The sequence below is a fragment of the Bombyx mori genome, chromosome 15 (assembly GCF_030269925.1).
Source record: "Bombyx mori chromosome 15, ASM3026992v2".
Classification (NCBI taxonomy): Eukaryota; Metazoa; Arthropoda; class Insecta; order Lepidoptera; family Bombycidae; genus Bombyx; species Bombyx mori.
In genome coordinates this window covers 11905168-11929593 of record NC_085121.1, presented here as the reverse complement: position 1 = coordinate 11929593, position 24426 = coordinate 11905168, and the positions used below count along the sequence as shown (strand labels likewise).

The following is a 24426-nucleotide window of genomic DNA, read 5'->3' as shown; positions in this document are numbered from 1 at the left end:
AACAGCCGCATTGATACGTGTCATCTACATTATAGTTTGTTGAATGTAGCATGACATGCGGGACATTTGTAAGGGTGATATTTCTAATAACTAGAGGTCCCGCAGTAGTCGAAATTCGACTATAATTAATTGAAATTGTAAGTTTATACACTATTATGATTCTATTTTCAAAAACTATTATTCTTCTATAATCACAAATTTCGCCAAGACTACACTATAGAAACATATTTATAAAGCCAAACAATATTTAATCTATTCTCAATTTGACCACAGACGTCAAGAACAAAAGTTTGACAATAAATAAATAGTATGCATGCGTGTGTGCGTTAAATACACGTTAGTGTGTGTAATGATTTTTTTTATTGATTTAATGTATTGTTTAGGCATAATTTAAAAAAATATTAACATTCAGCACTCCTTCTCTATATTCTCTATAAGTGTGGGAAATTGCATACTCCAACGCCCGCGCAATTTTCGTAAAAAGGGATACAAAGTTTTTTCCTTCGCGTATTAATATATAGATAAGTACTGTTCGAAAAACAATTATATCTATATTATCGTATCGTATCAAGCTATATTTGAGAAAGTATAATTCGAGCCAAAAATATACTGCCTATAAAAAATCTAACGCAGCACTGTATTTAGAGGTACAATGTTTTTTTTTTTTTGCAGACGAAAGCCCGAACGCTCCTCCTGGTAATAGACAACAATTCGCGAATTTAGTTCATCTGTTCGGAGAGTTGATAAGGCGGGACGTCTTCTCACACGATGCCTATATGTGCACTTTGATTTCAAGAGGTAACATAATAAAATTTCAAAGCGCTTCATTCCCATTAGTGTACCTAAATTAATTCTACCCGCTCTCAACTACTTTTGTAAAATAGTAGCGCAAATACAGTATTCTTTCAAGATATTTGAGTCGACTATTATCAAAGCCGGCAATGTGACTTTTGGACAATTACTGGTAAATCAGAAAAACGAATTATTGACTTTGTATTCCATTGGCAGTCACAAAACTCTTCTGAACGACATCTTAGATAAATAACAGGTTAAGTATTAACCTTTATTTAATGCAGGTTTTGAACCGTATTCTTTGAAGGAGACAATTATATTCAAATCAATCTGTATTGACATATCAATAACATTTTTTTGTCCAAATGCACAGATTGCCACCTTTGATAATAGACGACTCATTTGTAATTATAATATTGCGTTTAGATTATTTGTTCAATAAAAACTTGAATAAGTTTATTACCACGATACCACCGCCCTGCCTATTTCTGCCGTGAAGCAGTAATGCGTTTCGGTTTGAAGGGTGGGGCAGCAGTTGTAACTATATTGAGACCTTAGAACTTGTATCTCAAGGTGGGTGGCGCGTTTACGTTGTAGAAGTCGTGGCCTAAAGGATAAGATGTCCGGTGCATACGTATCGAGCGATGCACCGGTGTTCGAATCCCGCTGGCGGGTACCAATTTTTCTAATGAAATACGTACTTAGCAAATGTTCACGATTGACTTCCACGGTGAAGGAATAACATCGTACAATAAAAATCAAACCCGCAAAATTATAATTTGCGTAATTACTGGTGGTAGGACCTCTTGTGAGTCCGCGCGGGTAGGTACCACCGCCCCGCCTATTTCTGCCGTGAAGCAGTAATGCGTTTCGGTTTGAAGGGTGGGGCAGCCGTTGTGACTATACTGAGACCTTAGAACTATATCTCAAGGTGTGTGGCGCATTTACGTTGTAGATGTCTATGGGCTCCAGTAACCACTTAACACCAGGTGGGCTGTGAGGTCGTCTACCCATCTAAGCAATAAAATAAATTCATAACACGTGTGGACGGAACAGTACAAAGTAGCGTCAGTGAACTTTTGAAATTCCAAACCCTTCCTTTTATTTCCTTTAGGTGATTTAATATCGCCGACCGAGCCCACGTCGACGATCGGCAACAGTATCCAAACGGTGGCGCCACCTGCCAGCAGCTCGGGAACCAATCACAATGTGAACGACGAAATCTTCGCGGGAATCGATCTGAAACCTAAAATGGAGGTGAGACATCTTTGCAGCATTCTAATTAATCTAAAATTTTAGTAATATTCTATAGTTCCCATTAAATAATTGGAAGCCTCCTATTCAATAATTGGATAAAAGCCATATTAAATATTTTTTCAAATACGCATTGTGTTATAGGAAAACGTGCGAATGGACTTGGACGATTCCAGAATAGACGACGATCTCGACAAATTGCTCCAGCACATAAAAGAAGATCAACAGAATTCTATGGACGCTCCAGACAGTCCCAAAGACCCCGGCGAAACATCTCACAGGTACTCATTAGTGCAACTCGAGCGAGATTACGTGAGGCCTCCACACCATCTCTTTTGTGGATGCCGGAAAAGTCGACCAAGGTCACCATCACGATTCCTCGAATAATACAGCACGGTTCTCTAGATATGGTATTGTACTACGATCGCCATCCGGCCTATTTCTGCCGCGAATCAATCCTGCGCTACGATTTAAGCACAGGAAGGTTATTTACAAGAACCTGGTTGTCTTTCGTATTGTGAGGGACACCGAAATTGACAATACCAAAATTCATGGCAAGCTGTTGATGGATAATCTTAGCCAATAGTTTGTATCCGAGGAAGTACTAGTTGTTATATCGGGCGACGGCATGCCCGGTAAATGTCAACCGTATCATCCTTAGTAGGTATATGCGGTAGTTATTTGTCCATGATAACTGCGTCAATAATCCTTCAAAGGTCCTTCAGATTCCCCAAAGAGATAACTGAAACGTGGTCAGACCACAAAGGATAAATGATGTATGTCAGACAGTGGTTGTTAGTTCTTTTAAAACAATTATATTTGTGTTTGTGACAGTGTTAATTCGCCGATGATGGGGCCGGGTGGTATGACGATACCGGGGATACCGTCCATAGGAATGGGGCCGATGTCTGTGCCCGGTAAGTCAATTATTTTCTGTTTAATGACATGAAAAGAAAATCACGTGATTTGGGTCCGATGATTCGGGTTCCAGTCAGCCTTTTTTTGTGAAAAATATCGATTAGTTTTGTCTCGGATGTGACTGCTACTCGCATAACCCATGAAAAAGTTTTAATTTAGGACTGCTCAATGTGGAAGTTTTTTTTTTCATATATTTTGGAATAGAAAACCCAAGTTACTGTCAGATTTAATTTAGAAATGCGTCTTTCGAATGTATCGAATGGTATAAATACTCAATGTACTTATTGTGTTACGGTTACCGCCGATCATACTTCGCACCGGGCCACGATCCCGTCTGCACTCTCCATAAAAATCAATAACAATAAAACTGAATACATGGTCTGAGGAATTGTTTGAAGTGATACCATCATTTCGTTTTCACCATCGCACCGTCCTCCATTAGGCAGGCCGTATGCTCGTCTGCCTATGAGGGCAATAAAAAAAAAGTACATATTCTCGATGATGTGACCGGTCCGACTCCTCAGGGATACGCACCGGCAGCGCGGGTCCCTCGAGCGCGGGCGGCTGCGCGGCGGCGTCTCGGCACTACCACTACACCATGCACTTCCCGCTGCCGCCCGCCGAGCCCGACCACGCGCCGCACGACGCCAACCAGCGCCACATCCTGCTCTACGGAGTCGGCAGGCAGAGGGACGAAGCCAAACACGCCGTCAAGAAGATGACTAAAGGTAGCCTGCAATTATAAGAAGAGTGTTTTTCAATATATTCGCTCACGAGAGGCATGCGGGTCTTGTCTTTGATTAAAGCCTTATTAGATTACTAGCTGTACCCGTCCACTTCGCTGGGCATTTAAATTTAAAATTATTATTTCTCATCCCACAAAGATTCTCATCATTAACGCCCCCGCAACTGGTGTAGGGAGTCTAATACTCATATAAACATTAGCCTATCCATTAAGTACATGTATTTTCTACATGGATACCAAGTTTCAAGTCAATCAGATGCACGGCTCAGTAGTTATAACGGAACATCCGTAAAAACCACTGTAGATAGATTTATATATTAGTATAGATTAACGTTAACGCTAATAACTACCTTAAAACATGGTATGTAAGTCTCGATTGCATTGACATTAAGATTATTCTTTAGTTCAAATCACAATCAGACGACCTGCGATTATATAAATTCGAAATATCGCAAACATTCAATCCGCTTTTTATAGAAATCTGTAAGTTATACTCGAAGAAGTTCTCGATCGATGTCGCGGAAGGGGGAAAGATCAAGAAACATTCCCGCAGCGAATTTAATTTTGAAGCCGTCACGCAAAAATTTCAAGTAAGTTCGATGTGTTTTAAGTTTTATAAATTAAGTTCTCTCTCTGTCTCTCTCTCTCTAATTTCACGGGCTCGCTTTGTACACACTATTTTACTCCTTAATCGTATTTCATTTAAGAAATTGGTACCCGTCTACATTTAGGGTTATTTTGAATTGCTTAGAATAGTCGACAAGTGGTTATCGGAGCCCATTGACATCGAAAATGCCGCCACTCAACTTAATACTTAAACGCTAAATCTCAGTTTTCAGTGTCTTTTTTTTAATTCATCCGCTTCTCTATTCTATGATCTGCGTTTACTTTTATGCTGGAGTCTATCTCAAAACAGTATATTGTGTATTAGAGATTAATACTTGGGAGTTACAAAACAGGCGATGTCGATGTACGAGCAAGGCGCCGTGTCGTGGGCCGTGGGCGGCGCCGTGTGCGAGGCGCTGGCGGCGTACGCGGCCGGAGCAACCACGTACTTGCCTCAGCCCGAGCACGTGGCCTTCGCTTTAGACCTCATGGAAATTGCGCTCAACGTACACGGCCTCATCGAGACCTGCATCCAGGTTTGATATTCCACCACCAGTCAATTTCGTTCTTATTCCGAAGTGAAATCATTTATAATACACTAGCGGACAGAGACAGACGTTGTCCTGCGTACAAAAAATTAATGAATGCGTACAAAAAAATTCATTCAAATAGATCCAGCTCTTTAGTTGCTGTATAGATAAAGAACCTAGATACCGACTGCAGCGCCATCTGCCGGGCTGATTTGTGAATCTAAATCATCCAAGGCGTCCTCCAAACGAATACAAAAAAAATCAATCAAATCGGTCCAGCCGTTTAAGGAGAGTTCAGTGACATACACACTTACAGTAGAATTATATTATAAAGATAATTTGCATCCTGTTTTGTTTTAGATACTAAAAGAATTGTCGGAAGTTGAAGGAGTATTAATAACACGAGGCACGCCCAGCAGTGGGATCGCGACCCCGCGGGCGTACACGTCTGCACTGGCGCTGTACACCGTCGGAGCGCTCCGCAGATATCACTCGTGTCTACTGCGTACGTATATACGGGCCTTTATTTAAAATTAACCTTTACAGGGACAAGTTTAAGGAAATCAAAATTCTAACTTTAGCGTCGCAATACATTTTTGAAAATTTATTGTATGTGCGTAAAAACATTGAAGAATTCCCCAGAGTCTGCGATTTGCATAATGTGAACACTAGGCTTGCCTTGCCGGCGGCTCGAATTAAGACAATAAGCAACTCTTTTAGGGGGCTGGGTGTACAATTTTTCAACAAGATCCCACTAAACGTTCAATTACCACCTAGATTTCATAGATTTAAGAAAACTGTCAAGGAACGTTTGTGCAACAAGCCATATTATAAAATTAAGGATTATTTACTAGATGGCACTACGTGGGAATGAGGCGTTCGCTCCTGACCTTTTCATTTTCATTCTTCATTATTATTATTTTTTTAATTGTATTTTTTGACTTGTTTTTTCGTTTATTGTAAATATTTTTACTTATTTAAAAAAACAAAAAAAAAATTGAGACAAAACAAAAAAAAAACCCCGCTGAGTTTGTTTCGCCGGTTCTTCTCAGCACTGTGGCTCTTTTTGGAACCGGTGGTAGAGTTAACATTTTTATTTATATTTTGACATTCAACAAGTGTGTTATGCTGACATCTAAGTTGAAATAAATGGTTTTGAATTTGAATTTGAATTTGACATAATAAGCAAAACATTAATAACTAACTAAACATTAACATGCAAATACTACGTTTGAAATGGAAATTCAGGATAAGGAAATACAAGCTTTAGTAGAAATAACGACGAAGGGAAGAGCTTCCACCGAGCAGGTGATGTTGCTCGGTAGACCTACTGTTGAACTAAGAATGTTGTTATTCAGAACTTGTTTATATGCAAACTTACCTTGAAAATGTCGTAATCGAGATTCAGGCATCAGTCAAATATCTTGGGTTGTATGATTTTTTTTTTCCTACCTATTCTGATAGCCTTGAGAGGCTATTTCAGCTTTACCCCAGCGTGTAGATCAGCTCTCGGGGCTAAAGCCGAAAGTGTTGCTAACACGAACCCTAGCAAGAGCAGTGCTTCGCAGAGTCTACCACCGGATCGTAAACGCGACCCACTGAGAAGATCCGGCGAGAAACTCAGTGGGCTGTGTCTGTGGGTTAATTTACTCGTCGAGCCCTTTGTCGCAAGCGACGGATTCGACGAGAACGATGACCGGTGCTTGAGGTACCTAAAAGCACCGTTAGTGGATTGGGAGGATTACTGATGACATGTTTAGGGCGACGTCGACTGTTTACCATTCGTATTCGTTTTGCCAACTGTATATACTTACTGATTGAATGTTTTATGACGGCTACCCGCCACTCTAATTCATTTTATTTTATATGCGGGCTTAGAACTTTTTTTTCTATAGACGGCACAACATATATACACATCTGTGTTGCAGTATCCAAACGAACGTTTTGCATGAATATCGTTAAATCGTGATTCGTTTAAATCCAGTGTGCGTGGAACAAACGTCGGCTGTGTTCGAGCAGCTGTGCCGGCTTATGAAGTCGGTCGGCAACCCGGACGACTGCGGCTCGGCGGAGCGCTGCGTGCTGGCTCTGCTTCACGACCTGTACAAGGCGGCCGCGCATCTGTGCCACGCGCCGCACGCCGACACCTTCGCGAACGCATACCCGAAAATCAAGTACGTAATATACATACGTAAAATAATAATAGTTTATTCTTATTATTTAGGTAAGAACGCGTATTCACAACAAGCAACTTGTTTTTTGAAGTTATAACTTCTTATGGGAGGGTAAACCGCTGCTTTACGTAACGCGTTACGGCGCCAGTCTATCTGCCTTCTCTTTCTATCGCGCATACGGTAGCGGTACTGAGAATGTTTACTGGAGAACTATTACTGGTGGTAGGACCTCTTGTGAGTCCCCACGGGTATGTACCACCACCCCGCCTATTTCTGCTGTGAAGCAGTAATGCGTTTTGGTTTGAAGGATAGGACAGCCGTTGTAACTAACTATAGAAAGAGAGAGAGAGAATACACTTTATTGCACACCAAAACACAATTTACATTCAAAAAAACAATCAAAAAAACAGATAAATTTGTACAATAGGCGGTCTTATCGCTAAAAGCGATCTCTTCCAGACAACCGTTTAATTTATAGAAATTCTGGAAAATATAAAAAAATATAGCAGGTATGTTGCGGTGTACTATAGTTAATACATTATAGAAAATATATACATACAATAAACAAAATATATACCGTTTACATATAATATGAAATATATACCTATTATTATATACCAATATACATACTTACATACAATACATACTAATATACTTATACTGAGACCTTAGAACTTATATCCCAAGGTGGGTGGCGCATTTGCGTTGTAGATGTCTATAGGCTCCAGTAACCACTTAATACCACGTGGGCTGAGAGCTCGTCCACCCATCTAAGAAAAAAAGTTTATTTTTATTATTTAGGTAAAAAGGCCTATTCACAACAAGCAACTTGTTTTTTTGAAGTGATAACTTCTTATGGGAGGGTAAACCGCTGCGTTACGTAACACGTTACGGCGCCGGTCTATCTGCCTTCTCTTTCTATCGCGCATACGACAGCTGTACTGAAAACATATGTAACTCCTGACTATTTATATATCTTTTTCAAATTACGTTACAATTTGCCTTACATTATCTTATTAATATACAGAAAATTCAAGCAATGACTTAAGTTTTTCTCAAGTTAAACAATTTCTATATTAAATAGTTCAACTTAGATTAGTTTAAAGTTCTGTCGGTCGTCCCCAGACGCACACGTTTCTTTCTTCGTAAATATCTAAACTTATAAAGCAATATCGATATGATAATATTATGAAGATGTGTAAGATTTTTTTTTATTGCTAGATGAGTGGACGAGCTCACAGCCCACCTGGTGTTAAGTGGTTACTGGAGCCCATAGACATTTACGACGTAAATGCGCCACCCACCTTGAGATATAAGTTCTAAGGTCTCAAGTATAGTTACAACGGCTGCCCCACCCTTCAAACCGAAACGCATTACTGCTTCACGGCAGAAAGAGGCAGGGTGGTGGCACCCACCCGCGCGGACTCACAAGAGGTCCTACCACCAGTAATTACGCAAATTATAATTTTGCGGCTTTCATTTTTATTACACGATGTTATTCCTTCACCGTGGAAGCCAATCGTGAACATTTGTTGAGTATGTATTTCATTAGAAAAATTGGTACTCGTCTGACATTCGAACATCGGCGCATCGCTCAACACGAATGCACCGGACGTCTTATCCGTTAGGCCACGACGACTTCAAAATTAGATTATGTAGGTATAACTATAAAAAGCGTTTTAGCTGTAATTGTTGTACTTGATGCCCCATTTTGTTTCACAGGCAAGCCCTGTACTCCCCGCTGCAACCAATACCTTCAAACTACGTATACAACCCTGAGTTCTTGAGTGACTTCTTCACGAATCCGCGGAAAGGTAAATATATTTTATTTATTATATTTATCTAATTATTTATTAGACGCATTTTTGTAAACTAGAGGTCCCGCAGTAATCGAAATTCGACTATAATTGGAATTGTAAGTTTGTACACTATTATGATTGTATTTTATACTTCTATAATCACAAATTTCGCCAAGACTACACTATAAAAAAATATTAATAAAGACAAACAATATTTAATATATTCTCAATTTGACAACAGACGTCCAGAACAAAAGTTTGACAATAAATAATATGCATGCGTGTGTGCGTCAAATACATGGTATGTAGTGTGTGTAATGTTTTTTTATTGATTTAATGTATCTTTTATGCATTATTTTAAAACAATATTAGCATTGCGCACTTCTTCTCTATATTCTCTATAAGTGTGGAAAATTTCATACTCCTCCGTCCGCGCAATTTTCGTAAAAAGGGATACAGAGTTTTTGCTTCACGTATTAATATATAGATTATTGTTGTTTATTTTACAGGAAAAATGGAGATATCATGGGCGCGTCAAATCGCCGAATCGCCTTCGAACCGATACAGCTTTGTGTGTTCAGCGATGCTCGCCGTTTGTCGAGAAGTTGACAATGATCGGTATATTTTCAATTGTTAATTTTGACATCTTATCAGACAAAGACAATTTCTGGCTTAAGAAACATTGATTATCACATTTAATACTCTTTTTATTTTTATAGCTTAGGTAATTGAAAGAGCTCACGGCCCACCTGGTGTTAAGTGGTTACCGGAGCCCATAGACAACTACAACGTAAATGCCGCCACCTACCTTGAGACATAAGTTCTAAAGTTAGTACAACGGCTGCCCCCTTCCTTCAAAGCGAAACGCATTACTGCTTCACGGCAGAAATAGGCACGGGGGTGATACCTACCTTACAAGACGTCCTAACGCCAGTGAAAACCTGAGATGCCTTATTGTTGAATGAGTTCATGTATTATAATATCGTTTACGAATTCGTCGAGAAATTTAATTAAACTAGTGGTCCCCTGGTAGTCGAAATACGACTATTTAATTAATATAAGTTCTTTTGTCAAAGACTATTGTACTTCTATAATCATAGATTTCACTTTAGGTAAATATTAATAAAGACAAACAATATTAATCTTTTTTTTAAGGGATTTTATGATCTGGTAATTGAGACCTTTAAGTCATGTCTTATTTTAATTTATATTCATATTTTTATGAAAAATGATATTACGGAGTGAAATGAAATGAAGATGATTAATTTGAGACACTAATCAACTAGGATGAAATTAAATGAAATGAATTGAGATGATATGAAATGAAATATAATCTCAGTAAAATGGTGGTCATTTACTAAGATTTTTTCCGCGGACTTTTTGAAGGATCCCGAGAAGTTACGTCCAGCGGCTTTGTTTCATTTTCCCACATTTGTGCACTTTCACAGATATTAAACAGTTAATAAACCACCATTATTACACATTTAAACCCGAAGAAACACTAAATAGACAAAATAAAACAAATCACACAACTTCACTCCTCGCGTTCCCGCCAAAAAGTCCATATTTAATCTATTCTCAATTTGACCACAGACTATAAGCAATAAGAAAAGTTTGAAAATAAACAAATAGTATGCATGCTTTTTTTTTTATTCCTACCTAAGCTGATAGCCCTAGCGGCTATTTCAGCGTAGCCTTAACTTTAGTAGGTGAGCTCACGGGGCTCAAACCTGACGATGTTGCTAACACGAACCCTAGCAAGAGTCGTGCTTCGCAGAATCTACCACCGGATCGGAAACGCGACCCACTGAGAAGATCCGGCGAGAAACTCAGTGGGCTGTGTCTGAGAGTTAATTTACTCGTCGAGCCCTTCGTCGCAAGCGACGGGTTCGACGAGAACGGTGACCGGTGCTTGAAGTACCTAAAAGCACCGTTAGTGGATCAGGAGGATCCGAGATGACGTGTTTAGGGCGACGTCGACTGCTTTCCATTCTGTCCGCAGGATCGGGAATGTAGTTACCGGCGGCCACGATGAGAGGGTTCTCGTGTCGTGCCGCTTTATCGAAGTGGCGCATGGACGCCGACTGAAGATACTTACTGATGGACTCTAAGTCCAGGTCGTCATGGAGGTCGACGTTCCTGACGAACCACGGGGCTCCGACGGCTATCCTGCAAAAACGGGATTGAATAATTTGAAAGGATTTTAAGTGTATGCGGGCCGCGTGAGCGAACACTACACTTGCATAGGTCATGACGGGGCGTATGCAAGTTTTGTAGAGTGTCACCTTATTTCTAAGGGACATTTTACTTCGCCTACATATCATCGGGTAGAGACGTCCTAGAATGAAGGCGGCACGATCGCGTACCGTCTTGATGTGGGGGCGGAATGTCATCCTACTGTCGAGGGTGACGCCTAAATATTTGACCTTCGGGGCCCACGGTATGGGCTGGTCGAACATCGTGATTGGGCGAACGGCGGGGGCGGGGTTATTGACGCGCCTAGTCGGGAGAGGGATGCTCAGCGTGGTGTTCGGAGGGCGACCCCTTTTGAAGAGCACCGCTGTGCTTTTCGTGGGGTTAATGTCGATGCGCCACTTCCGGAACCACTGTCCCATGGTGGTAGCTGCGGTCTGAAGTCGTCGATGAAGCAACGCCTTCTTCCTACACGAGTAGTAGATGGCGGTGTCATCGGCGAAGAGCGCCAGATGGGTCTCCGGAGACCGGGGTATATCGTTGATATACAAACTGAATAGTAACGGGGAGAGGGCGGAGCCTTGCGGGACTCCGGCTGTGACGTGACGGGGCCGGGAACGCGTTCCCTCGACTCGATATCGGAACGAACGGTTCGACAAGTAGTCTCGTATGATGAGTGTATGCATGCGTGTGTGTGTCAAATACACGGTAGTGTGTGTAATGTTTTTTTTATTGATTTCATGTATTTTTATGCATAATGTAAAAAAACATTAACATTCTGCAATCCTTCACTATATTCACTTTTTAATTTTTTTATTACTTAGATCTCTGGACGAGCTCACAGCCCACCTGGTGTTAAGTGGTTACTGGAGCACATAGATAACTACAACGTAAATGCTAAAACGTAATACGTAATGTCTAAAACGTAAATCTCTATAAGTGTGAGAAATTTTATACTGCTCCGTCCGCGGAATTTTTTCTTAAAAAGGGTACAAGGTTTTTGCTTTACGTTTTAATATATAGATTAGATCGATATAAAGACGCTTGTGTGCAGAGTGAACGAGTTGGGCGTGGTGTGCGCGGAGATGACGGCGTGGTGCAGCGGGCTGGCGGCGGAGTGGCTGGGCGCGCTGGTGGCGCTGTGCGGCGCGCAGCACTACCCCGGCGGCACTGCGCCGCACCCGCCGCTGTACCCCGACCTGCTGCGCCAGCGCGACCTGCACGACGCCAGCGCGCACGACGCGCTCGCCGTCTTCACCTGCATCCTCGTCGGTCAGCCCACAGAGACTAATCAATAAAAAAATACCCTTATAGCCAATGCTACATTTTACCTACAACGCTGCACTGTGATGCGCTCACTCACACAACGATAACTATGAGTAATCTACGCATCGCCAGCGCACTACGAACGTCAACGATTACTATACAAGAGGCCGCAGCGCGCCAGTTATTGACCCTCAGACAACCCACTGAGTTTCTCGCCGGATCTTCTCAGTGGGTCGCGTTTCCGATCCGGTGGTAGATTTTACGAAGCACGGCTCTTGCTAGGGTTCGTGTTAGCAACGTCGTCAGGTTTGAGCTCCGTGAGCTCACCTACTAGTTAAGGTTACGCTGAAATAGCCTCTCAGGGCTATCAGCTTAGGTAGGAAAAAAAACAGTTATGGCATTCGATAGCTAAACGGCGAGTGCGATAGCCCCGCAGTCCATTCGTTTTTCCAAACTTGATCTGAGCGGTAGCCCCGCAGCCCTCAGAAAAAGCATCAGCCAGGAGGTTAAGGAACGCGGTAGCCCCGCAGTCCGATCCAAGAACCACCCATAGGAATTTGTATTTTGTGTATTTGTTTACCTTAAAAATCAAGGTATCCATAAATGGTTTTTGTATAATTTGTTACATGAACGAATAAAGTTCCTGTTTAATCAGACATCGAGTTATTTTAATTCCTCTGGCAACATCATACCCTAGATTTTTGGATTTAATTTTAACAAGCTCGTTATATTGTTCGGTACAGCCCGGCACTGTTTCTCGCTGGAGGATTTCATGCGTCACGCCGCGCTGCCGTCCCTGCTGAAGGCGTGCGGCGGCGGCGGCTCGACCGGCAACCCCGCCAACGCGCCCTCGACCGACACGGGCGGCCGGCTCACGTGCCATCTCTTGCTTAGATTGTTCAAAACGGTCGACACTCCACAGCCCGGTAGGTCAAACTCATAAAAAATCTTTTTTTATGAAGTGAAACTTCTTTAGGCGCATGAGGGTACAATTTTTACAGATGTAACGTCACGCAGGTATGCAACGGAAGTATCGAAAAAGAGAGAGAGAGCGATCGAGACCGATTGAGAGAAAGTAAGACAGGGCGAACGTAGTATGAAGCAACTAGCCAGAGAGTAGGGAGCAAGCAAGTGAGAAAGATCGAGAGAAAAAGTGAGACAGAATGCTCAGTTCCTACATACTTTAAAACATACGTATAAAGTATTTTACTTTTAATACAGCGCCATCTGTGAGATGTTTTAATACTAACGTGTGTATGAAACCTCTTGTAGAGAATTTTAATTTAGCATATACGTGAAGTTAAAATATCAATTCACAGAGGGCGCTACCTCATACTATAAAAGGAGATTTACAATTATTTACTAATGACAAAATTTTACTAATAATATACTTAGACATTTAAGATAATTGTATTTAAATTTTTGAAGGTTTTACTTCTAACACTTGTGAATTGCACACATGTTATTTTTTTTTATTTATTGCTTAGATGGGTGGACGAGCTCACAGCCCACCTGGTGTTAAGTGGTTACTGGAGCCCATAGACATCTACAACGTGACGTGCCACCCACCTTGAGATACAAGTTCTAAAGTCTCAGTATAGTTACAACGGCTGCCCCACCCTTCAAACCAAAACGCATTACTGCTTCACGGCAGAAATAGGCAGGGCGGTGGTACCTATCCGCGCGGACTGACAAGTGGTCCTACCACCAGAAAAATCTTCCACTTGTTCTTCGTAATTGGCTGTACTACCACGACTATCTTTGTAGTCAGTTTCGCAATGGAAGCCGGAGAACAGAACGGTGATCTTACAATAATAAACTTTTATTAGTTTAATGTCTGTAAGCAAACATTTTGTTACTTACGGACACCGGAAACCCATATGCTCAATCTTACAAAATAAAGTAATTATTAACTACTAGATTTACCCGTCCGCTTCGCAGGGCATTTAAAATAAACATTATTATTTCTCACCCCCACAAAGAACAAAGATTCTCATCACTAACACCCTCCCCCCCCCCCCCCAACTGGTGTAGGAAGTCCAAAACTCATATAAACATTAGCCTATCCATTAAATACATGCATTTTCTACATGGATACCAAGTTTCAAGTCAATCGGATGCATGGTTCAGTAGTTATAACGGAACATCCGTAAAAAACACTGTAGATTTATATATTAGTATAGATAACAAAAAATAAAATCATAAGTGTAACTTGAAATTTTCAATTACACACAAAATCAAATATGTTTTATTTATTTCTTAGCTAGGCCATTCTTTTGCGGAGCAAAGTTTTTTTAATTCACGTTATTATTATTTTTGCTTTAAATACATAGGCTACTTAAGTTACTTTACTTCGCGGATACCATATGTTGAAATCCGACGTAATTAAACATACATACGTACGCTCGAGAATTATTACCCTCCACTTTCGTGCTGCTGGCCTCTAGACTAACTAGTAAGGCGACCAAATACGATTGTACTTCGATTCGCATAATATCTGACTATCATAATATCTAATATTAATTTGTTGACGAATAACTCATGTTTGGGCTTCCGAAACAAAACTTCACGAGAATTTCACGAGAACTGCGTATATTACACGAGAAGCATAACAACGTTCCAGACAGATCCATACTGTGCTACGGCTCTGACACGAATGACCAAGCCGTATTTATAGGGCTTGGTGCACGTGAGTCGTGAGCGTTTTTACACGTTTTTAAAGTACTACTGTTTAACATCAATTTCTCAACGTAATAAACACAGAGTAATTATTTGATGTTCAGATGATCCGATTATCACATTCAATCATGATTATTTTTATAATAAGTAGGTAAACAGTCATATTTGCGCCGACATATCCTCAGTGCGTGTACTCAGATTAAATTTTACAGTTGCGTTTCTGTTTGTGTAAGGTTTGTATTCAGTGTCGACGTCGCCCGGTCCCGGCGGCGCCGCGGCGGGCGTGCGGCTGTCGTGCGACCGCCACCTGCTCGCCGCCGCGCACAAGAACATCGGCGTCGCACCCGTCCTCGCTACGCTTAAAGCCATACTCAGTATGTTTACGATTGGGTTGTACACCAATAACGGTTAATGATGATTGTAAAGCGCCCTGTAGACGATGACCCTTATGAGTCCGCACGGGTAGGTACCACCACCCCGCCTATTTCTGCCGTGAAGCAGTTTTACGTTTCGGCTTGAAGGGTGGGCCAGCCGTTGTAACTAAACTGAGACCTTGGAACTTATATCTCAAGGTTGGTGGCGCATTTACGTTGTGTATGTCTATCGTTGGCTCCGGTAGCCGCTTAGCACCGGGTGGGCTGTGAGCTCGTCCACCCATCTAAGCAATAAAAAAAAGATCAAACTGTTTGTCAAATTATTTGAGAGTATGCAGCTTTGTTTGACGCGTTTGTCAAACAGTCTACGTGTTTGATGGAAATCTTGATTGACGGCGTGTTTGACAAACAAGTTCGAACGTGTATGGGGGTGTTTGTCAAACAATGGCTCAGTCGTTTTCGACACGACGCGGCGACGTCTCGTTACGGCAAGGCGAAAACCGAATCTACGGGCAAGTTATCAAACTTGTTTGATATTTGGTTTGATCGTTTAAGCTATTGTTTGATGAAATCGTAAAGATTGACAAACAAATTTGATCGTTTACAGGGCGCATAATGATATCTTTATTTTATTTATTTTTTATTGTCCAAAGGCAATCAAACAAATAGGCAATACAAATAGGCAGACGAGCTTACGGTCCACCTAATGCTGAGTGATTACCCTTGCCCATGGACGTCAGCAATGCCAGGGCAGAGCCAAGCCGCTGCCTGCCGACCAATTATTATTAATTAATATTATATTATTTAAATTACGAAAACTTTATAATAGCTTTGTTTGCATTTTCATAATGCCATATATCTAAATATCCGAATACACGAGGCACGTATCACAGCTGCGATTATTATTGGCCATCACGCTTTGATCGACCTAGCGTGTTCCGTGACTATTAATACCAAAGCGGTACACTTGCATCCAATATACTCAACCGAGTTGTTATTTTTTATACTACATGAATTGTACCAATTGTTTACAATTATTATAAACTGTAGTGGTCGGTGATTCGGCGCGTGACGGCGGCAAGATAGGCAAGAAGTCATGTGAACTGTCGCACATACTGGGCACGAGCGACGCGGTGCCAAGCGACGCGCAGCTCGACCTCTTGTCGTAAGTTATAGATAACTAGCTATAAACATCAGCCAAATCACAGTCACACACACACACAAGGACAAACGAAAACATTTTGTTTTTATTATTTCTGAATAAGCCTAGAACATTATGACAAATCAATAAGCTTACTGACTGTACATTTTTCGACACGATGATTGAAATATAGTTTGGTTATAAATTGTTAAATAATTGTCGACATAAATCATGTACTACATTTAATACATACGTAATGCAGTCTCCTGACTTTGGGCACTGATTATGAATTATGTTCGCTGTTATCTGTTAATGAGGTAGTCGTTATTTATGAAACGTATTCGCAAACAATCTTATTTTTTGCAAAAAGTTTTTGTCTTTTTTTTTTTTAATAAACAAGGAAATACAAAAAAAAAAAAAAAAAAACGAACAGAATATCCAGTTTACTATAAAGTAATGAATGCATAAAGAAATAAATAAGAGTATTTAAAAATATTGATTTGCATTTGCGGCATTATTACATTCGTTGTATTAGCTTGATGCTGTAGTTTTGAAGTTATTGTATTAATTGTAAAGAACATTTGTTATGCTTAAGACGAATTCTAAAAAAAATATTTATCGATATCATATTATTGACTAGTTATGTTTTTATTCTTAGGATGGTAGATTCAGAGATGAGTGGGGGCCATAGAACTCCTAGGTTTGTTTATTTTAATATTGAGTTACCTTCACGGTTGCACCTCCAGGATGTGGCTTCACTGTGACCATTTCACCATTCGCCTTAATAATTGAAGTTGTCTATGGTCTAAGGATTAATTTGAATCGAGTAATAATAAAAGTGCAGTTGCAAATTGCATCCAATACGATGCAGCGTTTCAAATTGAATAGGCATAAATTATTATTTAATGCTGATCGGTATGTAGTGATAATAATTAAATTTGTAAATCACTAATTTTATTGCAATTTTAAATGCTATCACTTCTCAAGCTATAAAAAACACTCAGTTATTACGAATTTAGGCGGGTAGTTTTACTACGTGAAATAGAGTTGTGCTTTGTAAATCATAGACAACTGAAATTTGACCAAGGCTGTACATAACCGAACATACTGTCTCTTGTACATAGTCGTGCATATTGGTCACACGCTTGGCTTGTCTTGTCTTCATGTTGTTTTGCTGTACATATTCACGTCTGCGTCACCCTAGTTCTTTTGGCCCACGGGATCCTTGACAGTAACTAAATGTTAAGCTCGAGGAGAATGAAGCAGTTCTGACTCATTACAATGCTTTCCCAAAAACTTGTAACAGTATAAATTTACTGAAGCAATATTTTTTTTCTATTTTTTATTTGAAATTAGTACACAAAAGATCCATCTAACAAGATTGGTTACTTAGTGGCATATGTTGCTTTTATTAGCACTTGTTAGAATTAGTAATTCCTGATTATTTACAGATCGCGATAGTAAAAACGGTAAAATGCTTCACTCTCTTCAATGTCATTTAAATTTTCATTCTTCAACAGCAATTAAAATGTTTATCCCTGTTCCTAATGAAAATATAAAAATCACAATTTAATTATTATTTTTCCACTGTACGTATTTATTTTCAATAACCATATTTATTTTGTAGGCCCTTATTAAGTGAAAACTTAAAAACAGTACTAAAAGTTTTCTTCAATCTATCCCGAAACTGTTTAAGTTCGCTTCATACAAGACTATTAACTTTTTTGAATCCCCGTTCCATGTTTTCATATCACACCAGCATATATAAAACCGTAGACGGAACGTGATCCGTTCAAAAATGAAATAATGAATTCCAGAGGGGGCGGCGGAGTTGGGTCGTCTTTGCTAGATTCGTCGCAGTCGCTTTCCTCGTTTGCCAGGAAAGTGCTAGCGGAAATATGCTCCGAAGAATGGGTGCTGCAGAAGTGCCTTCAGAATCCGGATGAGCTGTACCAGACTGGCATGCTGCTCGATTCCATGATCACTCCAAAACAAGCGCAGAGGTATCTACGTCGATAAAGTATCATTTGGAAATAACTAAACCACTTGCAGATGGTATTCAAATCGAAGTCTTCGTGGCCTAATGGATAAGACGTCCGGCGCAATTATAATTTGCGTAATTACTGGTGGTAGGACCTCTTGTGAGTCCACACGGGTAGGTACCACCGCCCTACCTATTTCTGCCGTGAAACCGTAGGTAATGCGTTTCGGTTTGAAGGGTAGGGCAGCCGTTGTAACTATACTTAGACCTTAGAACTTATATCTGAAGGTGGGTGGCGCATTTACGTTGTAGATGTCTATGGGCTCCAGTAAAACACTTATCACCAGGTGGGCTGTGAGCTCGTCCACCCATCTTAGCAATAAAAAAAAATTTCTTTTTATTTATAGGTTATTGCATATGATCTGTTATCCGGATTCAGCGAGTCACACACATCCGGACTTGGATCAGAAGACTATGATCACTCGATTATTAGAGGTGAGTTTATAATAAAAGCGCTTTACTGCGATGAAATGTGATGAAGGTATATCCTTCATGTACGTATGTGGAAAAGTAAAATCAGTCGGGGGGCGTAACCTCAATCTATTTAAACAAACTTAAGACTTCATATATCGATCAATGGCGGCATGACGCTGCGTTCTATGGTCCCCACCTGACTTCTTTTAGCACATTTTCGAAAACGGACTTTTTGGCGGGAACGCGAGGAGTGAAGTTGTGTGATTTGTTTTATTTTGTCTATTTAGTGTTTCTTCATGTTTAAATGTGTAATAACGGTGGTTTATTAACTGTTTAGTATCTGTGAAAGTGGACAGATGTGGGAAAGTGAAACAAAGCCGCTGGACGTAACTTCTCGGGATCCTCCAAAAAGTCCACTGAACAAATCTCACTAAATGACCACCATTTTACTGAGATTATATGTCATCCCATATCATCTCATTTCATTTCATCCCAGTTGATTAATGTCTCAAATTAATCATCTTCATATTTCACTCCATTAAAACCATTTTTTATAAAAATAAGAATATAAATTAAAATAAGACATGGCTTAAAGGTCTTAGTTACCAGGTCATAAAATCCCTTATTTGATTAGCATTTCCGAAACACCCTGTATATATTATAGTGAAAAGTAATGACAAGATATATTCTCAATTACAGAACCTAGAACAATGGTCACTAAGAATGTCGTGGCTAGACCTTCAGTTGATGTTCAAGCAGTTCCCCGGCGGTTCCCCGGAACTGTCGGCGTGGCTGGACACGGTAGCGCGGGCCATCATCAATGTCTTCCAGCAGCCAGCGCCGCCACCGCCAGACAAGGACAGGTATAATTTTCTAATTGAACTATTTATTTATTTGATCGACATGCTATCAAATTGTCGTAACTTAAAACTGAAATATCTCGCCTCTATCGCAACATCATACCATAATAATAGCGGTGATGCCGTAAACCATTATATTCATAGTTTGTCGTTTGACTTGACAAAAGTAACCGATTTTGAAATTATTTTGATAGGAAAAGAATTATATGTACTATATGAACATATAGAACTATATGTATGTATGAATTACATGTTTTTTTTACCCTTTAAAAAAATTGTCATCTTATAACATTACGGTGAAATTGTTTTGTGATTTTTACACAAAATTAATAAAACTAACTTTAACCTTTCTCTGCTAGAAAACGATATCTTGCACAGGATACCTTATGATCTAGTTATAAATACGATCAGAAATAAAACTCAACAAAACATCATATCAACGTTCTTCGTAAACTTATATTTAACCCTCAACGTTCGCTTGAGAAATTCACTCTAATTATTTTTAATTCCTTTAAGTTAACAATAAATTACAATATAATAATAATAATATTAAACAGTGAAATCGCTTTTACTGGTGGTAGGACCTCTTGTGAGTCCGCGCGGCTAGGTACCACCACCCGGCCTATTTCTGCCGTGAAACAGTAATGCATTTCGGCTTAAAGGGTGGGGCAGCCGTTGTAACTATACTGAGACTTTAGAACTTATATCTCAAGGTGGGTGGCGCATTTACGTTGTAAATGTCTATGGGCTCCAGTAACCACTTAACACCGGGTGGGCTGTGAGCTCGTCCACTCATCTAGGCATAAAAAAGCTTTTTAAATTTAAAATAAAATGAAATATGTACGCTTCATTTTTCAGAATGGGAACAGACCGCGGAGTCGTCAGCACCAGTAAGTGGTCGGACTCTGTCTGGTTGGTGGCGCCGCTCGTCGCCAAGCTGCCTCCGGCGGTACAGGGCCGTGTTCTCAAGCAGGCCGGTCAGGTGAGACAATCGCATAATTTCTCACTTATTAGGTTTTTTTATTGCGTGTGAGTGGTTACTTGAAGCCCATTAGATATCACAAAGCGAATTCGACCTTGAGTCTTTAAGTCTAAGTCTCAATTTTATAGTAGTGACGCAAATAAACTCGCGGGTTCGCTTTGTAAACACTTTGGGGAAGCTTAACGACAGAGGGAAGATCTTCCACCGAGCGGATGATATTGCTCGGTAGACCGACGGTCCAAATGTTGTTTGTTCGGAACTTGTATATATGCGCTTTATCTTGAAAATGTCGTAAGCGAGATTCAGGCATCTATCAATTATCTTGCGTTGTATGATGGCTACCCGCCACATCACTCCCCTCCGAGACTGAAGGTCGTGTCATATTTAGTAATCGTTGTCCGTGCTGAGATAAGCTTGCAAGTGCCAGTGCTGCTCGAAGTTTGCGGTGAGTCGAAACTGAGCTTGAATGTTGCGTGCGTGTCGTGCGTAGTCCATGTGATGCAGAGCTGCCACGCCGGAGATGTGTGACCCCAAGCGTTGATGATCCGGTCTTGGGCTGCGATGAACTGTAGCGGCGTGATGAGGCAGTGAAGTTGCGTGCCGTAGGACCAGGAACCGCGGTGAGTCGGCTGCGATGGTCCTGTTGAGGCTGCGATGCTGGCTTGCTGTGGGACGACTGTCAATGACGTGCTTTTATCTGCGAGAATTCGGAGATTGTGGTAGCCGAAGTTCTTGATGCGCTAATGATGAGTCAGAAGGTTGCGTTGTTCACATCACGTCGGGGTCACCAGTTTGGGGAGATATATACGACAAAGGGAAGATCTTCCACCGAGCGGGTTATATTGCTCGGTAGACCGACGGTCTAAATGTTGTTGTTCGTAGTAGTGCGAACGGATGAAATTGCCTCTGTTGAATTCTTTGTTGGTGCGGCAACAGTAAGTGCTGTAATGCCATCGATCAGGCGTTGATTGCGGCAATCGACTAGTAGGCTATAGTAACCTAGGAAGTCGACACCGATGATAGGCTTCGTCACATCTGCTACGACGAAACGCCAAGTGAAACTACGTCGTAGTCCTAAGTCCAGTGTAAGAGGCAGGTCACCGTAGGTGGATATTATTGATCCATTGGCTGCGAATAGCGAATGCGCCACAACACTATTCTACTCCTTCATCGTGGAAGTCGTTCGTGATAATGTATACGTATTTTTTTATTAAAAAAATTGGTACCCGTCCTTACCCGTACCTTTAGGGTTATTTTTAATTTCTTAGAATAGTAGACGAGCTCATAGACATCTAGAACGTAAGTGCCGCCACCCACCTTGAGACATGAGTTCTAAGGTCTCACTTTTAACAATACAACGGCTGCCCCGCCCTTCGAACCCAAACGCATTACTGCTTCACGGCAGAAATGGGCAGGGCGATGGTACTTACCCGTGCGGACTCACAAGACCTCCTAAGACCAGTATTGTTGTTAAAGTAAATTGATACTACTTAATCTCATCATGTAGGTGTCGTAAAACCGATTAAGAGATTCACCGTATAATGAGCAGCACCCTTCTATGAGTATTGCGATTTGTACTGCGACTGACAATGGCATCTTTAGGTGTCAATACTTGTATTGTTAATACGGGTAGGTACCACCACCGTTTGTGCCTATTTCTGCCGCGAAACAGTCATACGCTCTGATATACTATTCAGATATCGATATTATGTATTGAGGTGGATGATGGCATTCGCGTTATGTTCTCCACCGGCTCCAACTTTGCACCAAACGGGTCATGAGACAGTTAATTCATCAATTTACTGAAAAGGTTCCCAAAAATTAAGTAAGATAAAACAGTACTGCTAATTTTTAATGAAATCAAGGATACAACCTAACCGACCCCCAGTACTTGTATACTCCTAGTTGTCAATCGAATCCGGTTTACTATTTGTTTGACGATGCAATGACCTCTCTTCTTTTAATAGCTTGCAATTCGAGTCAAATTGCGTTTTAATATGTCTATCGTCTAAACAAAACGTGCACAAAAAACATCAACATCAGTATTCAAATTTAAATTTAATTTTAATAAATCAAAGGAAAAAATTGAACATTTACTTAATTATTTTGAAAACTTTCTAAGACATGATTCAGAATGCAATAATAAAAAGTTCGGTACGGAATTCCGCAGATCTTAGAGAACGGCTGGGGCGCCGGGTGCAGCGGCAACTGTGCGGGGGGGAGCGGCGGAGGGGGAGGCTCTCATCGGGATTGTAAAAGCCACCAAAGCCCTAGTTACAAAGGGTAAGCTGTCGTTCATTTTTTTATTTTTTTTTTATTTAAACGTGTGTTTTATCTATATTAAACGTTTTTTCTTTTAGTAACCATAGACTATTTCCGTATAGACCTAATGCCCTGTTTACATCTAGGATACTGACACTAAAGCAAATCCTGATATACCGGACCACTGCCGCGTCATTATTGTATTATTATTTTTTTCGAAAAATAATACAAGAGTCTAAACAACTAACAAAATTGCCACGCATTTTAGCCATTTTATTATTACTCTATAATATAAGTAAATTAACAAATAATAACGAATATAGGTCCAGTTTTACAGAATAATACGAAATGTCAATTTCGACTGTTACATAGATATTTTCAGTTTCGTTCAGTTCGCTACAGTTGTCCTTTTCAGGTTTTGATCGGAAAGGTTGGGAGGAGAATATATTTTTTAAAAAACTTACTTTCAAATTTCTCGACATCTAGACATTTTTAGGACATCGAAAACATTTAGTTTTCTTCACCTGTCAGTGAGTGTACTTATGCTGATAGCCTTGAGAGAGCCTAGCAAGAGCAGTCCTTCGCAGAATCTACTACTGGATCGGAAACATGACGCACTGAGAAGATCCGCCGAAAAACTCAGTGAGCTGTGTCTGTGGATTAATTTACTCGCCGAGCCGTACGTCGCGAGCGCACGTTCCACGAGAACGATGATCGGTGCTTGAGATATCTAAAAGCACCGTTAGTGGATCGGGAGCATCCAAAATGACGCGTTTTGGGCCATGTCGACTGCTTTCCATTCTGCAGAATCGGGCATGTAGTTACCGGCCGCCACGATGAGAGGGTTCTCGTGTCGTGCCGCTTTATCGAAATGGCGTACTCATGTCGACTTCTAGGTCCAGGTCGAGTATTTACTCTTGGCAGAGCAGTCGTGGTCATGTGGAATTCTTGCTTATTAAAGCCTTGACAGATGTTTTCCATAGTTTTTTTTTAAAAGCTGGTATGTAGCAAGGGAAATTGAATTTCGTAATATAATAAATAACCTTGTCATTTTTTTTATAACTAGATCCTCGACGGGCGGCAGCGGCGGTAAGCGCGGCGTGAGCAGCGGCGCGTGCGGCGGCGGCTGCGCGTGCGGCGGCAGCAACGCCGTCAGACTCGCCAACGAGCCCCTGCTGTCCCTCGTGCTCACATGCCTGAGGAACCAAGATGATCAGAAGGTAACTCTAACGCCAATATTCACAATCACTTTAGGCTTATCCATATACTAGCTTTAGCCCGCGACTCCGCGTTTAATAGTTACTTTGGCATAACGCAAAATTTCACCTCCACTTCATTTACGTAGATAGTGACAATATTTTTGAATTTTAGAATGTTAAGGAGCTATTTAAACCCC

The 24426-nt window shown here is 40.7% G+C and overlaps 1 protein-coding gene across 3 annotated transcripts in view; it reads left to right on the top strand.

Annotated features, from left to right (window-relative positions):
- The window catches only part of LOC101736174 (mediator of RNA polymerase II transcription subunit 12), a 43443-nt gene that overhangs the window by 8479 nt on the left and 10538 nt on the right, over positions 1 to 24426 (top strand). For 2 of the 3 annotated variants that reach the window (XM_062672662.1, XM_038015662.2), the window contains exons 14-35: positions 673 to 798; positions 1907 to 2049; positions 2191 to 2327; positions 2881 to 2963; positions 3489 to 3692; positions 4187 to 4299; positions 4669 to 4851; positions 5206 to 5350; positions 6830 to 7019; positions 8742 to 8833; positions 9328 to 9436; positions 12066 to 12283; positions 13021 to 13203; positions 15190 to 15330; positions 16381 to 16495; positions 17130 to 17171; positions 18289 to 18474; positions 18860 to 18947; positions 19626 to 19789; positions 20645 to 20768; positions 22939 to 23051; positions 24097 to 24250. In XM_062672662.1, coding sequence (XP_062528646.1) covers positions 673 to 798; positions 1907 to 2049; positions 2191 to 2327; positions 2881 to 2963; positions 3489 to 3692; positions 4187 to 4299; positions 4669 to 4851; positions 5206 to 5350; positions 6830 to 7019; positions 8742 to 8833; positions 9328 to 9436; positions 12066 to 12283; positions 13021 to 13203; positions 15190 to 15330; positions 16381 to 16495; positions 17130 to 17171; positions 18289 to 18474; positions 18860 to 18947; positions 19626 to 19789; positions 20645 to 20768; positions 22939 to 23051; positions 24097 to 24250 — 3053 coding nt within the window. The remainder of the gene's footprint in view (positions 1 to 672; positions 799 to 1906; positions 2050 to 2190; positions 2328 to 2880; positions 2964 to 3488; positions 3693 to 4186; positions 4300 to 4668; positions 4852 to 5205; positions 5351 to 6829; positions 7020 to 8741; positions 8834 to 9327; positions 9437 to 12065; positions 12284 to 13020; positions 13204 to 15189; positions 15331 to 16380; positions 16496 to 17129; positions 17172 to 18288; positions 18475 to 18859; positions 18948 to 19625; positions 19790 to 20644; positions 20769 to 22938; positions 23052 to 24096; positions 24251 to 24426) is intronic. The other variant, XM_038015663.2, reaches the window with a different exon arrangement.